Genomic DNA, 26,107 nt, shown 5'->3' on the forward strand with positions numbered 1-26,107 from the left:
TTAAAAGGTAAAATATTTTTTAAAACACATAAAAGCAAAACTTTTATCTCTTAAAATCAATGACATGTATAGTTAAGGTCATGCGTATGATGAATAATGCTACAAAAGGTAAAATATTTTTTAAAACACATAAAAGCAAAACTTTTATCTCTTAAAATCAATGACATGTATAGTGAAGGTCATGCGTATGATGAATAATGCTACATATGGTATAAAGCAAATCATTATGTGACACAAGAATTTTCGAACCTGACTATCTTTTCCAGATAATCTGAAACAATTTTGGGCCAATAAGGACCCAAGGCCGAGTTTCCATCTACAACAATGTTCAACAATTTCCTAGTTGCCATTGATGTCTTTGTTGAAAGCTAAGCAAACAAGAAAAACAAAAGAAACAATTGAAGATGCAAGAGAGGATGGGGAGGGCAATAGATGAAAGTGAGAATATTGAACAACAGGGGTCTCTTATATAATTGTCCTCTTTATTAACCTTCACAATATAATATTTTGTTGCTGGTTTTGGACAAATACCGTCATTTACTTTGAATTCTCTTCAGTTACTTTTGTTGAGGAATGCTACATACTTACAAACATTTATCATCGGGTCTTCTATGCCCCAATAGTTGAAGTAACTGATAGTGCAAAACTGCATATATTTTTTTTTATGTTGCAAAACCACATATACATTGGATACTTGTCAAAAATATTAAATTAAAAAGTTAAATTGATTTTTTTTTTCCACGGGCGGCATTATATATAATGAATACAGGCTAAGGCATTAATTTAGTGTAATTAATGACAATTAGTCAAAACCACAAAAGTATCATTATAAATATTTAAATTTAGTGTAATTAAATGCATTCTCTAGAGCTAAACGTTCACTATCAAATTATAAACATTTAATTTACTTGTCAATTACTCAAATTGAAAAAAAATAATTAAATGTAGAAAACATAAATTATTTATTGAGTTATAATTACTAACACACAAATTATATAAATTTTAATGGATCAAGATTACAAAATATTTTTAAAATTAATATTAGTAAGATAAAATTAAATAACATAAGTGATTTTAGGTAATAAACTTGAAAATTTAATATATAAGATATTAATGAAAGATTTAATAACATACTAATTTAAGAGTTCAATGATTATATAATTACAGTATAATGCTTTACATTGTCAATCAATACAAAATCATTAGTATAACTTTTAATATAATTATTATAAAAATTAATAAATCTATCATACATTTTAGTTTGTGATTGAACGTCAATTTTACATTATCAGTGCACAGTTTATTTTTTCTTATTTTAATTGTATAACTTTAAACAAGAAAAAAAGCATCAAAGTAGCGCCTTGGATGAATTTCTTTTATAAGATATTTTCAGAGAATATTCAAAACTTAAAAAAAAAAGTAGATGGAATTAAAGACACTAACTATTGAGAGATGAGAAGATGAAAGCAAGTGGTCCATGACATTAATAATGTAATTAAGAACAATACGAATGTCAATATTATTATTGCAAACATTAATATATTTTTGGTGAAATTATTTCTTCTTGCAAACATGAGTATATTTTTTTTTTTTTGTGAAACTATTACCAAGACAAATGATATAGGACAAACATTATAAAGAGTCATTAAAGTCAATTAACTTTTTCCTTATTTTTTAGTTCAATTTCTTATTTTCATTTAGGCAAATGTTAATTAGGACCCTTGTGACATTGATTAAGGAATTAAAAGAAGAAATTTTTATTGAAATACATAAAATTGCATTGTCCATAACTTTTCTTGTACTCTTTTATGATTTTCATAATAAATATTTTCTCTTTTTAATTTTTTAATCAATATTCTAACGGCAATAATTAGCAAAACCCTTTCATTTAAATTTTTTTTTCTTAAGTCAAACAATTTTGGATTCACATGCATGGCACGACAAACAAATTACTATATTAACAAAACAATCAAATTACCCTTTATAAGAAATTTAATTACAAGTGACCATATATGTCCATTTGCAATTTATCAAACACGACAAACAAATTACTATATTAACAAAACAATCAAATTAAGTTGAACCAAAAAGAGTACAACTAAAGAACTTTCTCCTCTATACATATTTTAACAGAAAGTTAATAACAGAGAACCCTTTCAATACATTATCATGTTTAAAACATTAACGATGCTTATATGGAAAACAAAACTCAAAATAAAAATAACCACTAGATGTAATCCAGACTAAGATACACCAACAAAATATTTCTATATGATTTATCTAGAAGCTAGAATAGATACAACAACAAATGAACACTACTAGATTACAGCAGTGCAACTAATTTTTCCAAGGGAGATATGTGTAAGCACAAGCTCTTAAGAAATTTTCCAGAAGCAATGCCCCTTTCCATTACATTCTACTTTTCTTCAAGTCATAGATGCACACTTCATAATTGATATTAGAAAAATAAAAAATTTGTGAGAGACAATATTCATCACTAATGAAATTAGTGATAAATTTAATGACAAACATAAATTCATCACTGAAATTAGCGTCGCAAAACTTTTGTAGGAGCTTTTATTGGCCATCACACATTGTGAAGGAAAACAATCCACCACAAATGTATATAGTCCGTCACTATTTAATGAAAAATATGGATGAAATTATATGCACGTCTGGCACAAATTAAAGAGGGGTATATATTCATCATTGATTAGCCAGGGGTTTACTTCCATCACAGATTTGTGATGAATTAACATCTGTCACTAATTTGTGACAAATTTAATCCATCACTAATCCCTCACAGCTTTCAATAATCACTAGTAAATCATTGATTCCTTTCTATAACAAATTAATATTCACAATAGATGTTGGTATTTAAAAAATATAAAAATCAATCATGATACCTTATAAAATAACAAAAAATCATATTTCAATATATATTTCGGATCATAACATAATATTGTATATTAATTCATATCATATGAAAAAACACCACCAAATACACTAAAATGTAGTCTTTAATCATATCATATTCTTAACAAATGAATTAAAACAAACTTGAAGCAAATTCAGCTCACTCGAGGAAGAAGAAACTCGTTTATAAATCTTAAAATGATATATATTTATATTGGCTAGCATGGCAAAGTTAGAAGCGGTGTCCTTCTTAAAAGCACTTTTGCTATTTGCCATAGCCTTTGCAGATGGATTACTTCCTTTCTCTTTTTCCTCCTCATTGTAGACAACTAATACAAATAAAATATATATTGATGTATGTCAACTAACCCTACACCTTTATTAATATGGAATTTTCTTATAAGATAAGTAAGTTAGCACTACTACAAAACGCATTTTCTACTACAACGAAACGACAACGGTTGATCAAGAATCGTCTTAGTATATAAGGCGGTGACAATTTTGTAAATAAGGGATTTTCAACGAAGACGGTTTCATGAAAACCGTCTTCAAAAAATTTTCGTTGTTTTTAATATTTAATGTCTCTTTCTACTCTTGCGTTCTCTGATTCTCACTCTCCCCCCCCCCCCCCCCTCTCTTCGACTCCTTCTCTAGGGTTTCCAAAATGGAGCAGTCGTGCCAGCCACCACCACTTGCACTCGACGACGACGGCGACGGACAACACCAGCCAATGCCTCGTCAAGTACATCTTCTTCACGGTCCCGTACCTCCACACCAAGAACCCTGACGAGATTTCTCCCCAAACCATTTCCACAGACACCAAGCTCTATGGCAAGGGAGCGTCACAGGAAGAGTTCAGCATCAACCACGTGTTGGCCGAGCACCACCGCCACAAGAAACTGAACCATAAACGAGGTGCTTCAGATTTGCTCATAATTAGAGGGGATCGAATCGAAAGGAAAGGAAAGTGCAAAATGGACGACTTGCCATTGTCGGCGCTCTTTGAGCAAGCCCGCAAGATCCACACCACAACCACCGATTCTAGCACCGACCAGGTACGCTATACTCTTATGTCTATCTTTTTGTTTTTGTTTTTGTGTTCTTCATCGGATTGACATGCTTTGTTTTGGGGTCCAGGAGGTTGTAAAGAAGGGGTGCGAGGCTCTGCATAGATGCGAGGACATGGTCAATAATCTAGGTTTGTTCTCTCCCAACGAGACCAAAGAAGATATCAACACCACCAATCTCAAGTACATCCTGGTTCGTATGTTTGAGTTTAGTTATTTTGACTTTTAATTAGCGCTAGAAGTTTATATAATCAAGGAAAATGAATACCACCACGAACCTATATAGGTCGTGTTTGAAAGAGTTGGATAAGTGTTTTTACTTCATAGCAATACTACCATGCTCATATGCTATTCATCTTCTTGAAAGATTTTGTGGTGGATTTACTAATGGAATGAGTTTCATCACGGGAATGGTTATTTTTATGTTGTTTCCCCCCTGAGCAACAAAAAAGGAATGTGCAACAATTAGTGTTGGCAAATTAGTATTTAGAAACAAATCCAATCATCACTATTCATCTCTTCCCCTGATTTGCTGAACCAAGTATAAGGATATGTATAAATGTTGTAAGGTTAGACATATGCACCACCCATGGGATATTTGCTTCATCTATTTTAACTTGTAACTAGTACAAATTGGTAAAGATAACTGAGTAGTTAATACTTAACAATGATAGCCTTTTACTATTTTACTAATTTCATGTCATAATTACCTCATGAGCCATTACAAAAAAAATGGCACAGGATGACACGATACAAATTCTAAAGTCTTCCTAAGCAAAACTTAAGGTGAGAGCTAATCTGTAGAAAGGTACCCGCTCACCTTTTCACCAACAGCCAATTCAACAAAATATGGACAACTCCTTATTAAATTTTCATAATATTCATTTCAATCTATACTTACTAAACACAACCTTTTTATAAGTTTATCTCATTTTGTGAAGCAATGGAGCTGTTCCCGAAAGAGGAGGTTTGTGTCTAATCTGCTATTTATTTTAGTGTGATATATGCATATGCTTACTTGATAATCCACTACTAGCTCTTCCTTTTGTATGTGCGCTTCAAAGGAATAAAAAAGCAAAGTCATATCTTCAATTTGATTCTCCTTCAGTCCTGTGATATGATTCTAATTTCCTCTTTAATTAGGATTCCACTCTATTATCACATGAATTTTGCATTTCTTGTTTGGCTACAGCTAGGCTCTTGATGTAAGCTTAACCAAATTGCTGCACTTATTCACTTCCTACTATGCTTTTTGAATTTTCTTAGCTAATACCCTATCTTGGTAGTTTTGTTCTTGTATTGTTATTTTTAATTCTTAAGAGAGATGTCTTTTGTTCGATTCTTTTACTCCTTTCACACTTGTTCTCTAATAAAATATGTTCTTTATCAAACTTAATAAATAAATAAACAAAACCGCATGATACTTGTTGAATAGGGTGCAACTGTATTCTAGTCACTTGCGGCCATTCCTGTTGAAGCATCAAGCTAGAATGAATCTAATTGTCGAATTTGTGTATCGGGCAATTGTTGAAAATGCATTTTTCATCTAGTTTGATTTTCTAATTGTGGGTTATTATTTGTCTGTGATAGAGGGTGTTCTTATTATGCTTTTTAATTTATTATTATTGTCCATAGGATTTTGGCTAGGTACTGCTTGTGCGCCAAGGATTGTAAGTTAAGAAGGTGCTTCTTATCAAATTTGTTTTATGAATTGCACAAGACTGACTTGGCAATCTTCCCCATTGTTCATGTTGTTGCATATTAAATGAATGTGATATCAAAATTTATTTTATTAATTCACTAAGTTCTTATGTGTTTGATTCCATTTACTTTATGCCATGTAGATGGATACTTTTACAAGTGTTAGAGAAGATATTTCCAAGATCAGTTAACTCAAAACATGCAACAAGACCTCCAATTAGAATGCCATTCAGAAAAGTAGAGAACTGCAATCAGGTCATGAAAATTGGTAAACAACGGAGATTCTCACTAGTGAATCTAGCTGGTAATGACATTGTGCAAGGAAATAAGAAGCTCACTCTTGGTAATCTCTTCATCTCACTATAGCTTCCACACAAATGTTATGGATATAATTTGTGGATGATATATGAATTTGAAAGTGTTCTATTTTGTTAGAATCATGAAGCTGTAATTTAATTAAGAGTTGAGATGAGTGAATAGGCATTTTGGTCCCTATCTTTGTAGCCATTTTGCAAATTAGTCCTTATCCTATTGAAATATAAAAATAGTCTCTATCTTTACATCTATTATACAAATAAGTATTTACCGTTAAAGTCCAATTTTCACTGTTAGTCATATGTCTATGTGGCAAGTCTTTGTCCATGTAAGCACCCATGTGGCAAGGACCCTCTTCTTCCCTGGCTGCGGTACCCTTCAATCCCCTCATTCTCTCTCTTCCTCTGTTTTCCACTTAACTTTTCTGTATACTCACTCATTATTCCCAACTTTACTTGCAGTAGCGTGATCCAAAATGTGAAGGACACTTAAACCCAGAAGCTAAAACATAAAACATGAGTTATTGTTTGACTGCATTTGGTTTCACAGGTGGGAATAATGACTGCTTTTGACAGCAGTTAGATTTTAATGTTATAAAAATATAGTATTTTTGAAAACTTGTTGAGAATGAAGGAATATCATGAAACTCAATGTGAAAGCAATAGTTATTAGCTTCTACCTTCTTAAAATTACATTCAAAACATGAAACTCTGATTATTGCTAGCTAAAATTGATCTTGCCTCAAAGCCTTAGTTTGATTATAAGTGATAAAAATAGCTTTTATTAATTACACTAAATTTTATAGCAAACTTGCAGATAAAAACATCCAAACATAAATCATTTTACTTGAAAATCAATTCTAACTACAACAAATTTTATTAATCGCATGTTTGGTTTCCCATCCTGGATAAACATTTAGTTGCGTTGGGGATCCACATCCAACAATACCTACCTATTGTGTCTCCAGACACATTAAAATTTAATTTCAATCGAAATCAATTTTGCAAACGTTCATCCAAACGCACAGACTAATCTCACTCCTTAGAGAACGTACCTTCACAGTGGTGGCATCCTTGGGGTAACCTCAGTTGACAATGAACTAATGAAGGTCATAATCGAGATGCTCAAAGACGAGGTTGACGTACCTATTCTCTGTGAACCCTACCCTGAGCAGCTTCACGATGTTGGCATGGTGGAGCTCTCTGAGGAGCGACACTTCCCGGATGATCGGCGCCGAAATGTCCTGGCTCAACTTGACCATCGTGATCTACTTCTTGGTCATGAGGGTGCCCGTGTGGACGTCGAGGCACCAGAACACCCGCCCATAGCCGGCCTCCGCCGCCACCTCCAATATTTTCACGTCCATATGCGCTGCACTGGGGTGCTCCCCACTTCGGCGCGAACACATGCTGCACTCGGCCAACCTCGCCAACCTGATACAAGTAATACCATGTGATAGGAAGAAAGAGATAAACTGAAACGAAGCGACGATGAGTGTTAATTAAATTAGATGTTTGAAAAAACAAATGAGGTGAGCAAGAAACGTTGTTGTTGTTGTTGATTATATTGATAACTAATTTTGGTTGAAAGTGAGTGATGCAGAGTGTGAATAATTACAGAGCATCAAAGGAACCAATCCAATCGCTTTCTTTATTCCAAATTCTGAGAGAAAGAGAGAGAGAGAGGGAGGGAGGGAGGATTTGAGAGAGTGTTGATAGCAATGACAATGGAATTCAGAATGAAACTTGTGAAGAACAGATGACGAGTGAATAGCCAACAAAAACAACTCTCGGCATCAACTGTACGAACTGTATGCCTTTACAAACCATTATGGCAGTATGGGTAGTGGGCATTACACTGCACATATTAAGGTAAAGTGAGAAATTTCAATCCTTTGAAGTTGCTTAGATTTTTTTTCTAGGGCTCAGTAGTTAGCACCCAGAATGTTCTTCCTTTTAGTAATGTTGCAGTCTGATTTATATTTTCCAAATGTGCATCTTTTAGATGAGAACAGGTGGTACAATTTTGATGACAGCCACATATCACTCATAAGTGAAGATGAGGTGGAACAAGCAGCCACATATCACTCATAAGCATGGGCTATATGGTAGAAGAAACATGGAAGAAAATCCCGGTTTTGGAACAAGCAGCCAAGTAAAATTGCCAGAAATGCACCTCACTACCGACGTTACTTTCGAATTTAACGGAATGGATTATTTTGCAACTCTTATGCAAAGATATGGACTATTTTTTACATTTCAATAGGATAGAGACTAATTTACAAAATGGCTACAAAGACACGGACCAAAATGCCTATTCACTCGAGTTGAGATTGATAGGATTGTGTTTCTAGTGTGGATGCGAGAAAGGGTGTTGTAAAGGGAAAGGACCACAAAGTGGATCGACAACAAAAATATGAAATTGTTATTCTAGAAAAAAATAGTGGACTTGGATTTAGTTAGTTTAGGTGGCAGTTGGTTAGAATTTTGGGAAAAATATAATTTCATTTTTGGAATTCTTTCCTAATTTCATTTTTTTTATTTTAAAGTTGAATTTTTGGACATTATTTTTTACCTTGTATGGTTCTCTCTTCTCTTTGGTTGAACTGTTTCTTTGTGATATTTCTTCAACATAAATTCTATTTATGTTTGTGACTAACAATTTGATACGCATGGATAGAGGCATCATCTATTCCAAGAGCACTAGTTTCAAGTATTTTAAGACTTAAATTTGTGATTGTAACCTTGGGAAAAAGATGGTTGCATAATGCTTGAGAAATGTGTGGACAATGGTATAAATACTTTTCCCCTTATTGTTAGAGCCTTATCAAGTTAAATTCATATGCAAAAATAGGCAAAAACTGTAGCATTTGGATAAATATTTTTTTCTTTTTTACATTTAATATCCTTATATAACCTAAGTAGAAATTTAATTTATGACAGTTGTTTTGTATCATTAAAAATGAGAAAGGAAGATAGCATAGCCATGCCAACTTGCATAGCCTTGGTAATAACCTAACAGTGTTATAAATCTAGAGTAAGCTCTCATTGTGCAATATCTTTTCTTATTTCTTTTGTTTTATTTTTGTTGTGGGAGTGTGATGGATGTTCTACCATATTTATTACCCTCCATTGGACCCTTTCTAGGACATGGACTGAGCTGCTTCTAATATTCTGCCATATGAAACATTACTAGTACTAGTACATAATCAAGTTAAATTCTTTTTATGTTTTTTAATTAAAAAACAGTTTATTTTTTTATAGCTTTTGTAGAATTGTGTTTGGCAAATAAAAAGGAAGGATTGTTGCTACTGTTATCATACATACATACGAGGTACCTAGACAGGATATATGTCCGATTGCATTTTCTCCACAATAAAAAAAATAAAATTCCCTATTTTATTACTTTATTATAATGGCAATAAAAAATGAAAAGATTTCTCTTTTATCGAAGTTACTAGACAAGATATATGTCCGATTCTCTTTTATAACAATCTTAGCTACTTTGAGGGTTTCTTGCATTGTGCCTATATATTTTAATAGATGACAGTAGTGCATCATGTGATGCATGTTTATTAAAATAATGCTCAGATGTCATTTTGCACCTTACTCATTGAGGCAACATTATGCAAGATATATGTAACTTATATTGATAAGGATGGTGAGGAGAAGCATATCAAAGTCCCTGTTGGAATGCCGATGTTAGAAGATGCTCATGAAAATGACATTGAAGTAGAAGACAAGAGCTTTGGCTTTAGAATTCTATTATTTCATCTCAAGATTTTAGTCTTCTGAAAACTGCTCTTTTTTATAAAAAAAAAATGTTTGAAATCGCTCATTGGTTTTCTTTGATCTATCTAGCCACCCCACCTATTGGGATAATCTTTTTTTTTTTTTGCTGTTAGTTTTCCTAGAATCATTTTCCATTCTGGTAGTATATTTTTGGATGATGCCTTTGCTTGGGAAAAATTTCCCTTAAAATGAGACTATCTTAAATATTAAGGTTTATAAACACACTACATTTTTAAATCAAATGAAGGCTGACTACAATCTTACTTGCCTATTTTTGAAACAAGTTCACTTGAGAAGAACATTATCCCCTTTGCTTATGATGGATATGCTGACATTTCCTGTGTGCCACATAACATTTCAATTTGCTTCTGTCAATTATCTCACCTTGCCAGTTGCACAATATATTCATTATTGATTTATAGCTAACCTGTCCTTTTGCCTAAGCTAATTTCTTACTTGATGTTATTGCAGACGCATGTGAGGGGTGGCTTGCGTGTTCAACTTACCATGTTATAGCCATGGTACATCATGAGTGATATGATCAATGTAGTGAAATGTTGCTTGAAATTAGTTTTAGTTTAATTTTTTGAAATACCATTTTCCATTTACCATTACTAAAATAACTATTTTTTACGACACGATTTTGACGATGGTTGTCATAGACCCGTCTTAGAAAGCATGTCGGTGGCATTTTTGTAAATATTGAGATTTAAAACAAAGGCGGTTTTGTTTACCCATCTTCAAATGAACTGTTCTACGATGGTTATTTATAAAACCGCCTTAGAATGTATTTGTGAAATAGTGCGAAAACATACAACGACGGGTTTTATATAGGACCGTCTTTGTTTTTAAACATTAGGGAAATAATTAAGTCACAACTACTCCCTCTTTCCCCTCTTTTCATAGCTATTATACTTATGAACCCTAACTCTGAACCAGTAAACATGTATGCAGCCATGGATATGTCGCTCGACGGCATAATCAAGAACAACAAAAAATCTGGATCCGGAAGCTCCCGTGGTCGGACCCTACCCTTTGGATCCAGACCTACTCGTCGATTCCCCAACCGTGCCGCCAACCGCACCGCACCTTATGCCACCGCTAGGGTACCTTTTACTTTCATCTATTTTTTAGTTTTTACACTACTACAAAAAACAGTTTTAACATCGGCCTATTAACATCGGTTTTGGACAAAACCGATGTTAAGTTAAACATGGTGGCATATTTGTAAATAAAGTATACTTCTTAACATTGGATTTTCAAAAAACCGATGTTAATGCATACATGTTAACATCGATTTTTCAAAAACCAATGTTAACTCAAAAACCGATGTTAACATCTCATACGTTAACATCTATGGATTAACATCGGTTTTTTTTTTTAAGAAAACTGATGTTGTACTTATAATTTAAAATATGAGAATGCGAGCCCTAGTACTTTCCTCGCGCTCTGTTTTTCTTCTTCTTCCTCGCGCTCCAATTTTCTTCTTCTTCCTCGTGGTCCGATTTTCTTGTTCTTCCTCGCTTCTTCTTCTTTGCAACCTCACGGTACAGGCTTTTGTAACTGAACGTTACCCAGGTACAGCCTCACGGTACAGAGTTTTGTTCTTCGCAACCTCACGATACAGGGTTTTGTTCTTCTTCTTGTTCTTGTTGTTATTTGTTTATTTCTTCTCCATTTCTTCTTCTTTGTAACTGCACGTTACCCAGGTGGTCACTGCAAGGAGGTTCGTACTTGCAAGTTGCAAGGTGCTTAAGGTGGTGACTTTTAGTCCGTTGGTGTTCACAAGGTGCTCGCAAGGTGCTTCGTGCTCCCAAGGTGCCTATTTTATAATTTTGGTTATATCTGGTTTATGAGTATGGTTATGTAAATATTGTTATTTTGCTAGACGTGTACGAGTAGAGTATGATTATAAGTTTTTTGGTTTATGAGTATGATTAGAACTTTTTGTTTGTTTGTTTGTTATCTTGTCTGAATGAGAATTGTGATTTCTGGAGGGGTAGATTGGTACTGGGCTTTGTTTGAGGGGTAGACTTATTAGGTTGTTTTTGTGTTAGAAAATAATAATCATCCCCACTAAAGAATGGCTTGATTGGTACTGGTCTTTGTTTGAGGGGTAGACACAGACATTGGGTTTGCATGATGAACAAAATTTGAGTTAGGCTTGTTTGTGGTTGGACTTTGGTATTGTTGAGGGTTGAAGTCAGATAAGTTGTTGTTTGGTGGACCTCAATTACTGGGAGTCTATTAGTACTCTTGCGGGGGAAGTGGTTCTGGGCTATTTTTTTCCCTCTTTTGGTTGCCACTAGTGGTGTTCCTCTCAATAGGGAGTTGTGGACTGACGAGTACTTCTCAATTATTGCTGATATTGTTGGAGGAGTGTGGTTGAGGTGGTGGCTTCAAGCTACTGTTTCATTGTCAAACATGGAAATGTTTGTTGCCGAAATGAGAAGTGACTCATTCTAGCTTCTAGGGATGGCAGAGACGGGCATGTTACTTGAGTTCTTCGGCAAGAGGTCATGTTATGGAACCCCATATACTTGAATAGAATGAATATAGACAGTATTGAATGTGCTATAAACAAAGAGTCCTCCCAAAATTTACTTGGAGTAGTAAAATTCACTTAGAGTTTGTTAATCACATAATTTATTATGGTTACTTGCTAGTGCTTATTAGTTAATATAGATAGGAGTAGTGAATTCTAAAACTACATGGTCGGTCTTCTACTTCTTTGCATATGAATTTGAAAACTTGGTTGCGGGAAATCTAAAAGTTTGATGTCAACATCAGAAGCAATGACATAATAAATGACTAAAGCAATATATTAAATATCCTCCTATGTGAAGATGTGTATTAGAATTCATTGACAATGGGATAGTCATTATCTGATGTAAACCAAATTGTAGCATATAATTTGTTGTACCCAGATGAATTCAATCCACTTTCAATAGTTTCAATAATTTAAATGAAGGAAACAATCCTGAATAGCCAGTTGCCATCAGGTATGAAAAGAATCACAGATCTAATACATTTGGAATTCTTCCTTTGTTTTTTCAAAAACCTCTTTAGTAATAATGACCTGATTACCATCAGCTCCCTTAATTTCCAATGTTGGTTTCTGATAGAATCCAGTACCTTGCAATGCATATGCAATTAAGTCATCATACCCAATACCAATTCGCTCTATAAACCAATTTGGTGGCAAATATATTATTTTAAATTTCTTCACAATGTTGTAGCATTGTCAACTAAGACAAACATGATTTGTATATTAGAATTTAAATAGGCAACAATACCCTTAAGCATGCATAGCCTCACAAGTCATACCATATGTATGAAGTATAATCTTATCAAATCTTTCAGCAACATATCCAAAAAAATTCAACAACAAATATTAGCAGGTATTTTGCCACTTTCTAGCAGGTGACAAGATTAATGATTATATTCTACATGTATCAAAGCTCATCCCTTTTTTAGTTTTTCTTGTATAGATTGAATTGAACACAAGTCCAAAGCTATTTTGGCATTGTCAATTTTAGTTTTGATAATAGATTGTTTCCTTCTTTTAAAGCAATTAATTGCTTAATTTTTTAAGGATGAGGTAGTTGTACGTACCCCATTGATCTCCAATTGGTACGCTATTGGGGGATTAATGTGCAACTTCTTCATTGGAGACTAGGAAGAAAAATGATTAATTAAGTTGGTGCTCTTGTTTTTTTTTTTTAATTCTGATTCTAAAGTTCGGCGTGACTGCTCTTAAGATTAAGAAGCTCATGGGCATGGTTGCTCTAGTAAATTTGGGATATATGTTACTTACAAGCATTGGCTTATACTTAGCCAATTCTGTCGCACACACATTCATGGTGCAAGTAGTGTGCTTGTGCCTCTTTTATTGTACAATCAAGGAAGAATAACATAGGGAAGGGAAAGGGTTGTGATTGTGTTGTGTGTGTGTGTCTATTTTTTTTGTCACTACTTCTGAAGCTCAATATATTAGTTAACATCAGTTTTCTATAGAAAACCGATGTTAATCTATTACATCAACATCGGTTTTTCTAGAAAATCTAGAAAACCGATGTTAAGTAATACATTAACATCATTTTTTCTAGAAAACCAATGTCAACGTTCATCATGCATACACTTATTTTACTGTAGTTCTTTATATATAACATCGGTTATTTAGAAAACCGATGTTAGAAATCTTATGTTAACATCGATTTTTCAAAATCGATGTTAACGATAATACATTCAACATCGGTACTTTCAACATCGTTTTTAAAACTGATGTAGAATGTCGTAAATAACTGATGTTAAAAGTGTATTTTCTAATAGTGTTAATTTTGATGTGTTCGGTTTTCGATTTCTAACCCTAATTTTGTGTTGGATTTGGTTAATTATCGGTTTTAGGCGTCAAAGGTGACATGGCAGCATGATTTAAATGCAAATCAGCATGTGGCTGCGGCGGGGTACCTTGCTCAAGGTGGTCGTGCGGCTTCCATAGAAACTGGGACCAAGCTTTACATTTCAAACTTGGATTATGGTGTTTCCAATGATGATATTAAGGTAATAATCATCTCTTTGTTTTTCTTGTACTTTGTGTTTGTTTTTTATTTGGCATGACCTTGAATTTTCACGCTGAATTTTAGTATGAGACATGGCGGTGATATTTGGGAGTTTGTAAGAAATCCTTGTTTTGTATTGTTTGTTGCTAGTGTTTGCATAGTTTGGGAGAGGTCCCTTATTTTATTTTATTTACAAACGAAGAAGGTACTTGAACAAATTATGTGAGGGATGCAACAGGTTATTGTTATGTGAACTCTGAAGTGTATGTTTGTGCAAGTATCTTTGTGATTTTGTGTATGTTGGGTTCTAGGGATTATCAACTCCTTCTTCCTTCATCTAGTTCCCCCTATTCTTGCACACACACAACACATCCTCCATCTAGTTCTCCCTATTCTTGCACACACACAACACAGGATAAAGGATCTCAAACCAGCAACACCTTTTTCATTTGTACATCACCTTAACAAATATATTGCAACGATCATCGAGCAATTTATACCCATTAACCTTTATAACAAATTATGGCTAATAGATTAAAAGGTGTCATTAATCAGTTGGTAAGAGTTGTGCTCAAAGTAGTTTGTCTCACAAAGATATGGTAGACAACATTATTTATTATTGTCCAAGAAGTAATTCATTCCATTAAAGATAAAATAGATTTATGACCATTAAAAGGCTTAATATGATGATACTTAATAGATTAGTCTTTTTGGTTGGTTGTGCTTAAGTCTTTTTGTAAAAATGATAGGCATAACGAAAATTCTTTGATGATGAAACTCTAACGTTATTGTGAAATCCATTTCCCTCTCCTAGATGCAGTTATTGTGGAATGGTGAAATAAGAAATGTATTTTGTCGTAGCAGAGGCATACAGTTAGGGGATTCTTTATTAATTTATGCAATTGTTGCATCAAGGTTTGAGGAAATGGGGATAGCTATCCAAAGATGGCCATAAACTCTCTCACCTCTCTCAAATTGAAATTATCAATAATTGCCGTGATTTGTTCCGCCAAAGCTGGGGTCAATGTGTCAACAAAGATAAAACTTAAAATTTTGTTTTCTAGGAATGGAATGCCGTGGCAATTTTTCAAGATGGAAATTGGTCATGCTTTTTGTTAGAAAACATGGTTAAGAGGAGAGAATTGTGAGAAAAATAGAATGTATTAAATAATGAAAAAGGTAATTTTACAAGGAGTATAATAGGACTTATATAGTCAATCAGAGCAACTAATTTTTTTTAAATGATGTAACCAATACGTAACAAGGAGTATAATAGGACTTATAATAAATAGGACACTAGCATAGCAGCTTTAATATTCATGATAGACGACAACAAGAATTATTCATGCTAGAATCCAGAATTTTAATGCATGAGAGAACATTTTAGTTATGATAAAGTATGCTACATTTTAGTTAGAGAAAAAACATATATAGGTGCTTCTAAATTGAATTTAACTCGTGTGATTGTTATTAACTAATAGTAATAGTTATGATTTAGTGCTTTGCACCTGCTCGAACTTTAATGCGTTGTCAAGAAGATTTTTGAGTCATACAAGATACTATTGGACTGTGGCCAAATAATGGATAATTGGGTATGGTATCATTTGGGTCAACTTGTAATTTTACATTTTGAATTTGTTTTTCTGGAAGGGGGGTGCTGGTAGTAATTTATGGAGTTACAGGAAGTGACAGTCTACTTTATATACTTCGTGCGGGCCATGATCAGCTTAACAGGAACCCAAAACAAAACCAATTAAGAATTAAGAACATTGTTAGAAGGGTTGATAGAGATAAAAAAAATATTTACATTTTATATATTTTCCTTTTAAGTAGTTAGGAGAAGGCACATTTGTTAGAAATTTTCCTTCCCTATATATATGATTTGTTAGACAAGAATATCATATGTTTCGTCATTTAAATTTTGTTAATAATGGCGTATTGTTCTCTCAAGGTTTTGTTTGGTGTTGTGCTCTATTTCTTTGCGTTTCAACATTGCTACGCTGATGCAAACTCAACACTGGTTGTAAATGCTGCTTCCAATAATGCAACAGCAAGGCAAATTCCTAACACATTTCTTGGAGTATTCGTTGAGGTAAGTTTTCTCCTTCTCATTAGCTAATTATGCTTGCTTACTACTAAGAAAATGGGTGGTATTTTTTTCTTCATAGTGCACTTTAAATGAACTTAAGCTATTTTCCAAACATATATAAATCATGATATTTCCGCTCCTTCCAAGATCTAGTTTGACCCCTTTAATGCTAAACAGGTTTTTAAATAGTTTAATAAATACTAGATGATTTCAAGACATTGTATAATAAAGGTTACTCGTTGAACTTTGTTGCAAACATGCACGATCTTTTTGGTACTCATATAACTTTATTCTTATTTTATCCTTTCCTCTCTTTGCCTTGTTCTTTGGTCTTCGTTTGTGACTTCTCTATTTCACTGGAAACCCTCTCAAGAAATAACTTATAATTTAAGATAACTTCTTTTGTTATTTACCAAAAATAACTCATTTTCTTTTAATTTTTTTTTTATGTGTAATGTATATTAACGTTATTAATGTTGAATAGAATAAATTTATATGATAAATTGTATTTATAATGAAATTTACGGTAAAAAAAATTTAAAAAAAGTTGCATTATTATCCATACAACGACACATATACTAATTTATAGAGTAATATTTGTCTTGTTATCTCTTTTTATTATAACACATCACATTTCATATTTCTTTCCCTTTTTTTCTAAAATAGATTCTATAAATGTGCTGTGTATATATCATCATTCAAGAGAAAATGATTTTATGGTAGCCTAAGGTTAATATACTGTATATTCACTCAAGGTTACACTAAAATAAAGTTTCTTTTCACTCGTGTGAATATGTTGCAACCTTCTTTTTAGTGAAACTATTCAATTGAAAAGTCAAGGAAGGAGTTCTAAAGTCTCCATGTGCCCTTGAACAATCCAAAACCACAAAATATGACTGGCCACCGTATTACCCTTTTAATCTTCCCACGAAAAGTCCACAATTCCACAGTTTTCAAAATAAATGTTGATTAAAGTAATTAGAAAAATATAAAAGATAATGATTAACCGCTAAATAATTGTACTTTGATGATAAAAAATAAAGTAAAATTTTCTTTAAAAATAATTATTTAACAGTTATTTGCGCTTAATTGTTATGAATTGATGTTTTCCCAAATCTTGGCTACTGATATAAAAACTGGAGGTGCTAAAAGCAAAAAGTTGGAGAAATTACGAAGAAAAGAAAAAAGCCCGCAACAAGGCCCATCCCAAATGCCTCGCTCAGCGTGCAGCTCGCGCTGAGCGAGCCAGGATACACAAGCACTAAGCGAGGCATTAAGCACAAGAGTTGGTACTCACGCTCAGCGCGCGTAACAGAAACAGAACGCGCTAAGCGAGAGGAGCTCACTAAGCGCGAGATCCAACAAAACAGAGTGCGCTAAGCGAAAGGTGCCCACTAAGCGCACGATCTACACGCGCTAAGCGAGGAAGGTCGTGCTAAGCTAGCCTACGAAGGCTCAAAGTCCACTTCAACAGCTATAAATAAAGAGCCAGACCAAGGGGAAACAACACACCGAGTCTCAGAGCACTCTCACTCCCTAAAGCCTGAGAACTCCTACTCTCTTCTCCCTTTTGTATCCATTCTTTCTTTTCCCCCTCTCATTGTAAAGCTATCATGACTATGAGTGGCTAATCCCCTAGTTAGGGTCTGGCAGGCCTTAAAAGCCAAGTGATGTATGGTGTACTTCAAATTTATCAATGCAAAAGGATTCATTTCCAGATTTTTCTATTCTATTATCTTCTTTATTTTATCTTGCATTTTCATCTTTACATTCTTTTGGGGGTTAGATGCTCGAGAGAGGGTAACTTCTAATAAGATTTAAAGAAAAGATGCAAGCATTTATTTTAGAGATTAAATGCTCAGGAGAAGGTAACTTCTAATAGAACAAGAAAAGATATCATAAGGAAATCATTGCTAAACATAGAATGGTAACTTTATGCCCATGCATTTAGCAAACATCTAGAATTTATTCTTCATGCATTTTATTTATTGAGTCTTTTCAAAGGAATTTGGGAGATAGGTAAATAAAATAGGCTTGTCACCGTGAGACATCAAGGGCAATTAAATGGATAGATATGGGTAGAATAGATGCAATTAAATTGATAAAGAAAAACCATAAATTCATACATCCTAGGCCAACAAGGTATGCCAGGTCTTAACATTCGCATTTCATTGAATTTACTTCTTTAATTATTTCGTTTTAATTCTCTTACTTTTTATTACTCCCTTTAATCGTTTCCTATTCTTTTTTCTATCCTTTTTTCTATTAATTCGTCACTTATAAATTGAAAAGTATCCAAGATAAGTAAAACACAAAATCCCTGTGGAATTTGACACTCGGACTTCTGAGATTTATTACTTGGACATTTGGTACACTTGCCAAATGCCTAACAAGTTTTTGGTGCCGTTGTCGGGGATTTTGTCTTCGTACTTGGTTGTCATACCTTTTCAATTTGTAAGCAATTATTTTATTCTTTATTTTGCATTTTTTTTCTTTCCCATTCTTTCTTCCATAATTTGCACGGGTGGTGCTTGTTTTTGTGTATGCGAGGTAGAACTGCAGCTAGTGATATAGCCTCTATCAACTTGGAAATTGAAACCACTTGCAGTCGTAACAACACTGCAAGAAGAAGAAGGGAGCAAGAAGCGCACGAAAGTGATTACACCTCACCTCCTCCTTCTCCACAAATCCATATTCAAATGGAGGAGGAACATGCACGACGAGTCACACTAGAGGACTACTCTAGTACAACTACTCCATAGTTTTTTACAAGCATTGCAAGGCCGGAGGTTCAAGCGGCCAACATCTCTTATCCTCACTCTCTCATCTAATTAATTCAAGGAAACTTCTTCCATGGTCTACCAAATGAGGATCCTTATGCTCACCTTGCCACCTATATCGAGATTTGCAACACGGTCAAAATAGCTTGAGTCCCTGAAAGTGTTATACGCCTTAATCTCTTTTCCTTTTCACTAGCAGGGGAGGCAAAAAGGTGGTTACACTCCTTCAAGGGTAACAACTTGCGATCATGGGAAGAAGTCGTAGAGAAGTTCTTGAAGAAATACTTCCCAGAGTCAAAGACCGCTGAAAGGAAGATGGAAATCTCTTCATTCCATCAATTTCCTAATGAATCCCTCAGTGAGGCACTCGACCGTTTCCACAGATTACTCAGAAAGACGCCTACACATGGGTACAGTGAATCGGTGCAACTAAACATCTTCATAGATGACCTGCAATCACAATCAAAGCAACTACTGGATGCACCCGCAGGAGGGAAGATCAAGTTAAAGACACCGAAGGAGGCAATGGAACTCATAGAAAACATGGCGGTCAGTGATCACGCCATCCTTCGTGATCGCACATATGTGCCAACAAAGAGAAGCCTTCTAGAACTCACCACCCAAGATGCAAACTTGGCTCAGAACAAACAATTGTCTCGACAGATAGAAGCCTTAACGGAGACCCTTGGCAAACTTCTGCAACAACTACAAGCAGTAAGCCCCCCTCACTCTTCAGTCATGCAAATAGGGGGATGCCACATCTGCGGAGGAGCACACAAGCCAGGGCAATGCATAGCCCAAAAAGATTCTTCCAGGGGTATAAACTACATGGGAACTCAGAATCGCCATGAATTCCAAGGCTACAACCAAGGAGGACCACCGGGATTCAACCAAGGCAAAGCGAGAGGAGCTTCCTAAGCGCAAGGGAGGAATTTCACACAAGGCTTGAGCTGGAGGAATCATCCGAGGAACCAATTTAACAAGGAGCAAGGAAGCCAACAAGCCCAGAACTCCAACCAAGGGATAGATCTTTATGAGAAGACTAGCAGGCTTGAGGAGACACTTAATCAATTTATACAGGTAACTATGTCCAACCATATGAGCACAGAAGTCGCCATCAAGAACCTGGAGATACAAGTGGGGCAATTAGCCAAACAAATGGCTGAAAGACCCACTAGTAGCTTCGGAGCCAACACAGAAAATAACCCGAAGGAAGAATGCAAGGCGGTGTGGACTAGAAGCTCGCAGAGAACTGAAGGAGACCAGTCTGAGGAAGGAAGGGCAGACAAAGACAGAGAGAAAGAAGAGGAGAAAAAGGAAGAAAAAGAAGGAGAGAAGACAGTCTTAATCCCTAAGACCAAAAGCCAGTTAGCCCGAGAGGCTAGGAAAAAAGAGCCACCAGTCCCTCTAAAGGAGCCTCCATATCCTTTAGTGCCATCAAAGGAGAATACGGAGCGTTACTTCAAGCGTTTCTTAGAAATATTCAAGGGGCTGGAGATAACCATGCCATTTGGGGAAGCCTTACAGCAGATGTCGCTCTACACCAAATTCATGAAGGACATCCTCACCAAGAAGGAGAAGTACATTGACAGCGAAAACATTATGGTGGGAGGCAACTGTAGTGCAGTGATACAGAGGAAGCTGCTAAAAAATTCAAAGACCCCGGGAGCGTGACAATCCCTTGCACCATAGGGAATGATTCAATAGGGAAGGCTCTCATTGACTTAGGAGCAAGCATCAACTTGATGCCCTTGTCAATGTGTAGGAGAATTAGAAACTTGAAGATAGATCATACCAAGACGACGCTCCAGCTAGCAGATCGATCAATCACCAGATCATACGGGGTAGTGGAAGATGTCCTGGTCAAAATCCGCCATTTTACCTTTTCGGTAGATTTTGTCATCATGAACATAGAAGAAGATGCGGAAATTCCTCTTATCCTAGGCAGACCCTTCATGCTAACTGCCAACTGCGTGGTAGTTATGGAGAATGGCAATCTGGAAATGAGTATCGACAACCAAAAGATAACCTTCAGCATTTTGGAAGCAATTAAATGCCCAAGGGAAGATAGAAGGTGCTTCAAGGTGGAGGAGGTAGATAAAGAAGACGTCGATATTCTCTAGACCACTTCACTGGATAAAGCTCTGAGCAATGTTGAGGATTGTCTATCCAGTGAGGAAGAGAAGGATCTAAGGTCTTGCTTGGAAGACTTAGATCATGGAGGAAACATTCCTGCCAAGGGGACCAATTGTGAAGAACTGAGAAGTAGGAATCCATATGAGAAGACCAAGCTGGTCGGGCCAGACACTCCACCACCTTCACAGTCACCTTCCCAGGTTGCGCATCATCAACAGGTCGCTTGGCAGGAGTCCAGCCCTCTACTAATAGGGGGGTGAGCCTTCCGGAGCCGGAGCTGAAGAGGATGTCATGGCAAAATTGGCAGCTACTAATTGGGGCCCATGGCTAGACTTGGGTTGAAAAATAAATAAAAATAATAATAATAATAATAATAATAAATAATTTGGTCTATAAATAATTTTTAATTCAATCACAAGGTTTTAGTTTTATTTTCTCTCAAATAATTGCATGATAAATTGTGAAGTCACTTTTTAAGTTTTTCTGAAAGGGTTCAACACTTGAAATGTTGCATGACAAATGTGAAAATGCTGGGTTCCTAGAAGAAAGATTCAGTCAAGCAGTGGAACATGAATCACAAAGAGAGAAAAGGTTAGCTTGGTGGAAAAAAATAATGGTCTAGTAAACTGATAACTTTATCTTGTCCCGGTGAGCTGTGTGAACTTACCTATGAGAGAATGTCTGTTTTTAAATTCCTAATTTTGCATCATTATTAGACTGTTAGATTATTTACATAAGGTGGATATGATCAAGACCATGCTTCTTTTTATTTTAGCCACTTAGCCAAAAAGCCAACTTGTGATGAAATTTATCCCTTGCACCCTTGTTGAGCCAAAATTAGTAATTATTTTTCTAAATAAAACCCCTGAGCCTAATTGTGATATCTTTGACCTTGTTTTAGGGTTTTAAGAGAGCATGAGGGTTTTAGTCATGATAACCCCCAATTTGGGGGATGGCTAGAATGAAGACGGTCTTGGGAATGTAAAAGTAGCACTTAATAGGGCACCCTCACAAAAAAAGTATAAAAATAAAAATAAATTTGCAAGCCCACGGTTTTCGAAAAAAAAAGCAAAAAAATTGCAAATAAGGGCAGAAAAGAAGAGGTGCCATAAGTGCAAAGTTGGAAATAAGAAAAATAGAGTGCATAAGTGTTGTTAGAATAATAAAGGCTGAGAAATAAATAAGCCTAGGCAGAATAAGGGAAAGTTTTTCTAGGATGAATGCTCTCTTATAACCTTAAGTTTTTGAAATCCCAAAAGAACCATGATTTCTTGTTTAGCCAGGCCCCATTACAAGACAATAAAAGTCCTTAGTGATCCACCAAATGTAAGTAAGAATAACTTTAACTGAAATGAAGTGCAAAATTTTGGAATCTTTATTGCAGGTCGTAGAAATTTCAAACACTCACCCCAAACACTTGTGCATAGAGAGAAACACTAACCTTGTGAGGAAAGTGAGGCAAGCCAACTTGATTGATTTTCGATACTAACCAATTTCATCTTGATGTTGTTTGTGCTTCCATTGCGAGATTATGACAAATGCAAAAAGGACTAGTTGAAGAATCTGAGAAATAGCATCCATTGAAAGTGTTGGAATAGTCAAAGCCTGCTTTTATTTTGATTTGCATGGGGACAAACAAAGTTTTAAGTTGAGGGATTTTGATAACTGCTAAATAATTGTACTTTGATGATAGAAAATAAAGCAAAATTTTCTTTAAAAATAATTATTTAGCAGTTATTTGCGCTTAATTGTTAAGAATTGATGTTTTCCCAAATCTTGGCTGCAGATATAAAAACTAGAGGTGCTAAAAGAAAAAAGCTGGAGAAATTATGAAGAAAAGAAAAAAGCCAGCAACAAGGCCCAGCCCAGATGCCTCACTTAGCGTGCAGCTCACGCTGAGTGAGCCAGGAGACACAGGCGCTAAGCGAGGCGTTAAGCACGAGAGTTGGTACTTGCGCTTGGTGCACAACACGCGCTAAGCGCGTGTAACAGAAACAGAATGTGCTAAGCGAGAGGAGCTCGCTAAGCGCGAGATCCAACAGAACAGAGTGTGCTAAGCGAGAGGTGCCCGCTAAGCGCACGATCTACACGTGCTAAGAGAGGGCGGTCGCGCTAAGCGAGCCTACAAAGCCCAAAGCCCACTTCAGCAGCTATAAATAAAGAGCTAGGCCAAGGGGAAACGTCACACCGAGTCTCAGAGCATTCTCACTACTACCTAAAGCCTGAGAACTCCTACTTTATTCTCTCTTTTGTATCCATTCTTTCTTTTCCCCCTCTCATTGTAAAGCCTTCATGGCCATGAGTGGCTAATCCCCTAGTTAGGGTCTGGCAGGCCTAAAAAGCCAAGTGATGTATTGTGTACTTCAGATTTATCAATGCAAAAGGATTTCTTTCTAGGTTTTTTTATTCTATTATCTTGCATTTTCATCTTTAGATTCTTTTGGGGGTTAGATGCTCGGAAGAGGGTAACTTCTAATAAGATTTAAAGAAAAGATGCAGACATTTGTTTTAGAGGTTAAATGCTTGGGAGAGGGTAACTTCTAATAGAACAATAAACCAAAGATATCATAAGGAAATCATTGCTAGACATAGAATGATAACTTTATGCCCATGCATTTAGCAAACATCTAGAATTTATTCTTCATGCATTTTATTTATTGAGTCTTTTCAAAGGAATTGGGAGATAGGTAAATAAAATAGGTTTGTCATCGTGAGGCATCAGGGGAAAGTAAATGGATAGATGTGGGTAGAATAGATCCAATTAAATTGATAAAGAAAAACCATAAATTCATACATCCTAGGCCAACAAGGTATGTCAAGTCTTAACATTCACATTTCATTGAATTTCCTTCTTTAATTATTCCATTTTAATTCTCTTACTTTTTATTACTCCCTTTAATCGTTTCCTATTCTTTCTTCTATCCTTTTTTCTATTAATTCATCACTTATAAATTGATTAAGTATCCAAGATAAGTACAACACAAAATTCCTGCGGAATTCGACACTCGAACTTTCGAGATTTATTACTTGGACATTTGGTACTCTTGTCAAACGCCTAACAGATAATTAGACCGAAATCACCTTTCATGAGTTTGTTACGAAAATTGAATCATAACATTTAGCATTTTCCTATTATGAATAATGATTGATTAATTAATTAATGAGGAATAGTAATTTAAATAGTGATCATACATTGATTTAATACATTACACATAAATTTTTCCTACTTTAGTTGAGTAAATATAATATGATTTAATATTTCTTGAGCAGCTAGCAGAGGACCTCGGGGCATTGCCGATATGGGTGTTTAACGCTGGTATATTTTTCTTCCCTAAGTTGAAAATTATTCTCAACAAAATTTATTTGAACTTGTCTCTGTTATCTAATTAATTGAATGTCTTATTTAGGTTTTGACCTTAATGATGAAATTGATACATCATCCATAGAATCCTATGTGCAAGTACCACTTTCTTCCCTTGCTTTTGTCTTCTAATTCTTTCTTTATGAATTTATATATTTATATTTACTATTATTCTAAAATCTTGGCATTAAAAGGACGCCCTCGATGGCATTGAATTTGCAAGAGGCTCTCCTACATCGCAATGGAACTATCTTAGAAAGTCTTAGAAAGGGTATTTTCTAAGACGGTTGTTAGCTCACAACCGTCTTAGAAAGTATCTTTTCTAAGACTTTCTAAGATGGTCCCAGTTAATAACCGTCTTAAAAATGGTACTTTTTAAAACGGTTGTTTAATGACAACCGTCATAGAAAGTTAAACTTTTTTAGGATGGTTGTCTTATAACCATCATTAAAGGTCTCAAGTTTCAACAATATTGGATATAAAGAAGGTTTGTAACTGTCGTTGAATGCATCTATTAACCATCATTAAATGTCTTTTTTTTGCAGTAGTATACAAGAGGGTTGAATTACTAAACTTTGTGCAGGACGTAGAAACATATTAAAATGACATGTTGGACTAGATGTTGGGCTTAATGAAACGTGAGTTTTCTATCCATGAACTTGGGATTTGAAATGCTAAGCTTGCAAACTTTAAACATGGAAACATATTAAAATTTATGAAATCATAATTGAATAGGAAAAAATAAATTAACATGGCGGTGCATGCATTTTGTTGGTACACCATATACATGTCATGTGTGAACTAATGGACAAAATATAAAATGGACCCAAGTTTCCCATATTATTTATTTTTAAAAAAATCATAAGTTTCCCAGATTATTTTTATATCCCATAATATCTGTCATATACTAATGCTTTCAAGTTCTCACTCGCTGCTTTTGAGTTCAACTCATTCCAATCATGGTCACGTTAGGAATATGGTGAATTGGAGTGTTCATTCTTTTATCTTTATCTCAGTTGCACATTATTTCTAACATGGTGAATATAATTCATTTTCCATTAATTGTCAAGTATTGACATTTGTCATACCCTAATTTCGTCCGGGGACCTTTGCTTGATGACATGCGACTTTTCTTTGGTCCTTGTGAGGTGCTTGACACCCATCATTAGGCAATTTGTGAAATTCCGGGACATGCCGAAAAACAAAAGAAAATATTGATGCACAATCCGTAAGGTTCCGTGACACACCGGAAATCAAATGGAAGCATCGTTGCACAAATAAGTGAGGTTCCGTAACGTTCCGTAAGTCAAAAAGGGGATGATTATGTAATCCACAAGGTCCCATAACATTACGGAAAGAAAACAAGTATCGTTACGAAATTCGTAAGTT

The 26,107-nt window shown here is 35.0% G+C and overlaps 1 protein-coding gene and 1 long non-coding RNA gene across 2 annotated transcripts; both read left to right on the forward strand.

The window, feature by feature from the left end:
* Positions 1-20,307: 20,307 nt before the first annotated feature.
* LOC114409673 lies at positions 20,308-20,895 on the forward strand. The gene has a single exon (XM_028373245.1). It carries the CDS (start codon positions 20,308-20,310, stop codon positions 20,893-20,895), a length of 588 nt encoding a protein of 195 aa, XP_028229046.1.
* A 3,747-nt stretch (positions 20,896-24,642) lies between these two features.
* On the forward strand, positions 24,643-24,964 carry LOC114406090. Its single transcript, XR_003665376.1, has 3 exons — positions 24,643-24,673; positions 24,765-24,817; positions 24,913-24,964. It is a non-coding gene; the product is annotated as an uncharacterized LOC114406090 (long non-coding RNA).
* The last annotated feature ends 1,143 nt before the right edge of the window (positions 24,965-26,107 follow it).

The sequence above is a fragment of the Glycine soja genome, chromosome 1 (genome assembly GCF_004193775.1).
Source record: "Glycine soja cultivar W05 chromosome 1, ASM419377v2, whole genome shotgun sequence".
In the NCBI taxonomy this organism is placed as follows: Eukaryota; Viridiplantae; Streptophyta; class Magnoliopsida; order Fabales; family Fabaceae; genus Glycine; species Glycine soja.